The sequence below is a fragment of the Centroberyx affinis genome, unplaced genomic scaffold, assembly GCF_046629955.1.
Source record: "Centroberyx affinis isolate AG114_WGS23_722 - 3 ecotype Tasmania unplaced genomic scaffold, CSIRO-AGI_Caff_v1 ptg000024l_1, whole genome shotgun sequence".
Taxonomy (NCBI): Eukaryota; Metazoa; Chordata; class Actinopteri; order Beryciformes; family Berycidae; genus Centroberyx; species Centroberyx affinis.
This window is the reverse complement of record NW_027278738.1, coordinates 226,448-232,665: the sequence shown is the minus strand read 5'-3', so window position 1 is coordinate 232,665 and position 6,218 is coordinate 226,448. Positions and strand designations below refer to the sequence as shown.

The 6,218-nt window shown below is 40.1% G+C and overlaps 1 protein-coding gene across 1 annotated transcript; it reads left to right on the top strand.

Annotated features, from left to right (window-relative positions):
* The first annotated feature begins 762 nt into the window (after positions 1 to 762).
* On the top strand, positions 763 to 6,015 carry tspan31 (tetraspanin 31). Its single transcript, XM_071512271.1, has 6 exons — positions 763 to 932; positions 2,276 to 2,443; positions 2,721 to 2,801; positions 3,047 to 3,187; positions 3,615 to 3,722; positions 4,029 to 6,015. Exons 1-6 carry the CDS (start codon positions 870 to 872, stop codon positions 4,101 to 4,103), a joined length of 636 nt encoding a protein of 211 aa, XP_071368372.1. The 5' UTR covers positions 763 to 869; the 3' UTR covers positions 4,104 to 6,015.
* The last annotated feature ends 203 nt before the right edge of the window (positions 6,016 to 6,218 follow it).

Sequence of the window (6,218 nt, the reverse complement as noted above, 5' to 3'; positions counted from 1 at the left end):
AACTCAAAAGCACATGAGATGCAATAGATGAAAACAGTGGCTTTAGTGCACTGGGTGATTTTTTTTATTTATCAATGTACATTTTCTGGTTTAGATCAGACTGCATCAGTACAATGTACTGCAAAGTTCTTTTGGATGTGGAAAAACAGTAAGTTAGTCTCATTGTCAGTAGAGCAGCTCCATGCTACACAGCAACAGGATGTCACAGATTAGAGTCTTGGTTTTCTGATTTCTATCTTATGTAGAGAACTGTTGATTTTAACAAACACTCAATGACTGTCCATAAGAACAATATGAACCACAATATATATGTGAATTTTTAAATTGAGAGGTATTAGTAGTATGCTATTTGTTAGTAGTAGTGATTGCAACTCGGGGTTGACAATACATTTATGGGTCAATGAATTATTGGTAAAGTGAAATAAAACGAAACTCTCTCTCCCTCTCTCTGTCTCTCTCGCTCCCACACTGGATTACACACATGGCCCCCTGATGTATCATCAAGCCCATTGTATAATCCCTGTGTTAGTGACCCTCCATCACCATGGAACATACTGGAATAAGCAGCTGCTGTATCCCCGTGTTAGTATTCATTGTGCTTATACAGACTGAGGGAATATTGTTTTCGAAAACGTCTAAGTGTAATGGCTTCATTCCATTTTTGAAACAATGTATCAGTCCAGAGGTTTGTCATTCACCTTAAAATAATGACGTTGAGCGGACTTGCTGACGTCACGTGTTGCGCAGACGTCATCACCTACGCCCTCTCCGCTGACTAAAAACATTTCTGTCCAGACAGCTCCGAAAATCAAGACATCAGTAATTTTTTAGTCGTATTCATTAATTCAGCCGATAGAAGTTTTTCGAATATGGTCTGTGGCGGATTCACCTGTTCTAAAAATGCGCTTTGTTCCTTGAATGTGGTTTACATGGTGAGTGTACAAAATGGGATCATCATCATGCTAAGTTTTAGCTAGCTACATTAGCGTAGGCTAACTACTGAATGAACTAGCGGAGCTAACAATGTAGGACAATGTACAACGTAGAGAAAAATCACTGATGATTTTGCCTTTTACTTCACACGCTTCGATTTTCAGTTCGCAGATGATTATTGGTATGTATTGGATACGTTAACCAGTGTTAGTTACAAAGTCAGTTAGATGACATTATGTAGTGTAGGTTAGCTAACAAGACGTAGAAAGTACTTCTCTTAGCTAGCTTTTAGCTAACGTTGGTTAGTTAGCTATCGCCATGATGTGTATGGTAGCTACCGTTAGCTTGGCTGTTAGCTGACCTCAATGGTGATGTTGACAAGATGAAGCGGTTTCGTTATCTTCTTCAACCTCTGTTATCATTGGCACGTCACCCGTGCTTGTCTAAACATGATTTAATCAGCTAATGTCACTGTTTGTGTCAGTTCGGTGAATAACTTGTCGTGCTAGCCAACACGTTGAATTCAGCTCAGCTACCTTAGACTCCCCGTTAAATGTTGCTTATAATGACCATTATCCAGAGTTACAGATGTGTCCACTCTATTGTTAACAAACACTAGTTCCCACCTTAGCCCACCCCTCGTCCATGTGTTCAATGTGGTTGGTTGATGCATGCCAATGAGCAACAGTATAAATACCTTTAATGTCCTTAAATGCTGTTTTTTAGTCTTACATTAGTCAGTACATAGCTTTTGCTGATCTAGTGTTAGCTCTTTTTAAGGATCTACACACCATGTCTAAAGCCAAGACCAGTATTACCAGGGGACACAAAATAACTAATAATATTAAGGGCACCATGTCTGTATGTCAATTTGTAAATTTTACAGACTTGCCAGTAACAACTGCATTGCATAGTTTGCCCGCTGTTTTTGAAATAAATAAAAAAACTCCCTTGATGAAGCTAGTCCTGTGAATCCCAGTAATTTTGGACACTTGATAGGCTGTGCAGTACTTTTGAACCAAAAAATGGTTTTCACTGTTTCATGATGAAAAATGGTAGTAGTTAAATTTAACTGCTTTGAAATCAGTTGGGTACACCTTTAAGTACATTTTAGCCAACCTATTTCCTTATCTGTGACTGTTGCTATGCTTCTCCTGCAGTATTTATTTGGCAGATACTAATCCAAGTCATCCTAGAGTTTTACGAGGACTTGACCAATGTTTATAGGATAAGTGTGATAATCAACCCCCCCCCTACCATGACCATGTCCCACACTGTATCTGATCAGATACACACTGTCTCAGCTGACTCTTGTTTAATTCCTGCTCTCTGCTCCCTTCAGCTGGTGGGATTGCTGCTAATCGGAGTAGCAGCATGGGGGAAGGGGTTCGGCTTGGTGTCTAGCATCCACATCATCGGAGGGGTCATCGCAGTAGGCGTCTTCCTGTTGCTCATCGCCATTGTCGGGCTCATTGGGGCAATCCACCACCACCAAGTCATGCTCTTCTTTGTATCCTTTCTCCTTGTCTTCTGTTGGCTAAACCCCCGGAAAGAATACAGCAATTCAAAGGGATCTGTCATTGGCAGGCAGCATTGATTGGTTATTATTGGATCAACTGCTTTTACTGATTTTTCTTTTTACTTATTTATAGTAAATTTTTACCATGTCGATTACAACAATTTGAAAGTGTGGATGTGTTGTTGTGAATGTATTGCAAAGGGCAGCTACTTTGCCATGTTGTCCTGGCACTTTTTGTGTTGTTGTTTCTTTGACCTCTCGCTCCTAGTACATGGTCATCCTGTTTATTGTTTTCCTGTTCCAATTTGGGGTCTCCTGTTCCTGCCTGGCAATGAACCGCGGGCAGCAGGTGAGCAGCCTCTGTTTTGACACAATTTTGTTGTTTCCCTTGAGCTGTGTCCCTTTTTAATTTTAACATTTGGGAAGTATTTTTATGTCCCCAGAAATGAGAAATAAAGTTTCCTGTTGTATAAATGGATGATATACAGCAATATGTAATCCATGAAGAAGAGATTTGCTTAACTGTTCTTGTCCTCTGCATTTGTCCTCCCTGTTCACTTCCCTCCCTGTTCCTCACTGTATTTGCTTTACCAGGAGACGCTGCTGAACTCGACTTGGGGAATGTTGAACAACAAGACCAAGGTGGACCTGGAGAACCAGCTGAACTGCTGCGGACTGCTCAACACCACCGCCAGCCGGGCACAGTTTGATAAGGATTACCAAAGCTGCCCTGCTGTAAGCCATGTCATAAATAGAGCATTTTTCATTGTTCTGTCCGTCAGACAAACATTGCATTCCCATGGAAAATCTGCTCGGATAGCACGGGCACATACTTAAATTGCTTTGTGATCAAATGGCACAACTGTATTTTGTTTCATCTAGATTATATTTACTATACTGTAAATAAAACATAAGTAACTGCTCACTCACATCATAGAACAATATTGTGGTTTCACAGTGCATTTCTAGCTCCACAAGATGTGCCACTGAATAAAAGTCAGATAAGCTTTTCATTTAACCAGAACAAGTCAAAACTAGGCCACTTTCTGTAGTTCTCAGAATAGATTTCGGTAGCTAATACTGGCTTAGCTGACAGACCATTGACTCAAATACCACTGAAGACTAAAAGCCATTTGTTCTTTTGTTATGTCTTTCACTCCAGCCATGCAAAAATAGTGGCTGTTCAAGCTGTGGGAATATGATGCTGACTCATGCTACAGCGGCTCTGAAGATCCTCGGGGGAGTTGGACTCTTCTTTAGCTTCACAGAGGTGAGTGTCTGGCCTGCAAACCTCCCATCAGTGTAATCATTCATTCACCAACCAATCAATCATTCTTTCAGTCTAAATATGTCCTGGAGGGAGAGGAGCAGCACAGTGAATGAGTTAAAGGCTGCACACTAACTGGATTGATGGATGTATTTAGCCAAATGGATATGTGTGCAGACAGTCCATTTCTTTGAAAAGTATTTGTGTCATCATATCAAAATCTGTCAGTGATATCAAGCCTGTTGGCACTTGTAAAATGTCTTTGACAGTGCCAGTCCTTGTCTGACCTGTACAACCCTTCACTCACAGATTCTCGGAGTCTGGCTGGCTGTGCGCTACAGGAACCAGAAGGATCCACGAGCAAACCCAAGTGCTTTCCTATAGTCTGTCCAGCGTACACAGTGCAGTACCGTAGATGCAGTGTCAGACACACTGGTACATATAGAATCATGCACATCTAGAGACAGACACTCAGGCATACAGTTCAGTACAGAGTAACACAAACCACAATCACACAGAATGGACAAGTGCACGCAGCACCTGACAAGCACTGAGATACACACACCGCCACACGGGACTGAAGCGCATTTTAAAACTACAGCAACCTTTCTTGTGCCACGTCCCTTCTCATCAAGTTCCGAATTTTTGCAAGAGCTCAAGCTGGAAGACCTGGATACTTATGTGTGAGAGGATGACTTGTAATACTAAGAGGTGTAGCTTGTTGGTATCGCGACCCAGCCTTGATTTGAGTACCAGATTCCTGATTGCGGCTCGCTAGTTTCCAACCGTGTAACAAACACTAGACATCTCTGCATGTGTCCTACTGCTGCACAGACAAACAGCCTCTTTGTTGATTCCATTCCACACGCCAAACGACTGTGCAGCATCCTAGAACTAACTCGTATGCACCTTCCAGTTAAAACCTTCCTCCGTCTCTAACATAGTGCCACCACGAATATGGTCCTTTGGTCAGTGCTAGCATTGATGTGTAGAACCATGTACCTATACATGTCAGATGCGATGAGACACTGATTGATCTCAAAGTTGGCTGAGGTAGGGGAAAAGGAAGGATGGTTCGCATTGGACATGTGGTGTAAAGTAGTTTTTGAAATGTACGTATGTGTTTTTCTTTTCTCCGGATGAGTTGATGCCAGAAATGCTGGGATTTTACAAGCTTAGGAACTGATTATAGATTTTAGGTAACGTAGTTGTTAGTCATTCGGGTTCAAATATTTATGAACTTCTGTAACTGAGCCAACTAACTTTAACAGTCACGTATATTAGAATGCCAATGGACTGCAGCCTTCATGTTGTACATAATCTTTAAATAGTTCACAAAATGATTCAAGGTGGGTTTGCCCTGTAGTTGCATATCTAGTAGGAGGTTTGCCTGCATACAAAAGGTTTTTGAAGGCCAAAATAATCCACCCATCCTGTATTTAATATGTTCCTTTGTGTCGCACAGTGATGTTGCTTAGTATAGAGTCTGGTAGTAGAAAAGGTGATTCAGGTACGCATCATGACCTCGTATGTAACTGGAAGAAATAACAAAGAAATTCAAAACATTTGCAAGTGCTATTGATTTGAGTTAATTGGGTAAATTTGGTGCAAATTGCTTATTGCAAACCCAGTATTTGTTTCCTTTTTATAGTGTTAATTGTGAAAACTTGCTCTTCAGTTTATTCTGGCGTATATTGGTTGCAATGCTGGGGTTTTTTTTTTCTAATATTGTGAAAACAATTATTTTGTGTCATAATTTTTTGGCATAATTATGTTCTCTGTTGCCATCAATTCTTTCTGTTCAACAGTGTTAAATGTTGTGTAAAAACTTGTTATATATTTTCAGAATCTATTTAAGTGCTGATAATGTACATTAGGCAAAATTATGTTTTAATTTTGATTAGACTAGAATTTTGGTGCTTCACTAGATATTTGACAGTTTAAACAGTTTCCCATTGAGAAGTCACTGCTCGCTTATTGCATCTTTCAGGATGTGTGTGGCTCTTCTAGCCTCTCTCTTTTTAATTGCTTTTAACTTAAGGACTAACGTGAACTGTAATTACATGTGTTACTTGAACCCGTCAATTACGCTGATATGGATTTCCTGCTGCTGGTGTGGAGTTATCGCTGGTGTAAACAAGCATCTTGACAGATTTTAAGCATTATTATGCCATATATTACACCTCACTTTGAATTTGTGTGCACTTGTTATTCAAATGTACCCTCTTGAATTTTTGAAACTTAATTTTCCAAATAAAATTCAAAAACGTTTAATTTTAACTTGAGCCGTCATTAAAAACATCTCTCTCCATGTCTTTCTGCAGCTTCCTTGGTGTGATGATACTATTAACTAATGTACATTCTCAACTTCATTTGTTTGTATAGAGGCAATAGATATTCCTCCTGGGATTTATTTGAAGCAGGACCGCAAAGTCAAAATATTGTGCAGTTATGTTCTAGGATAGAGGATGCTGCTTTGTTACATGCTGTAGAGAAACG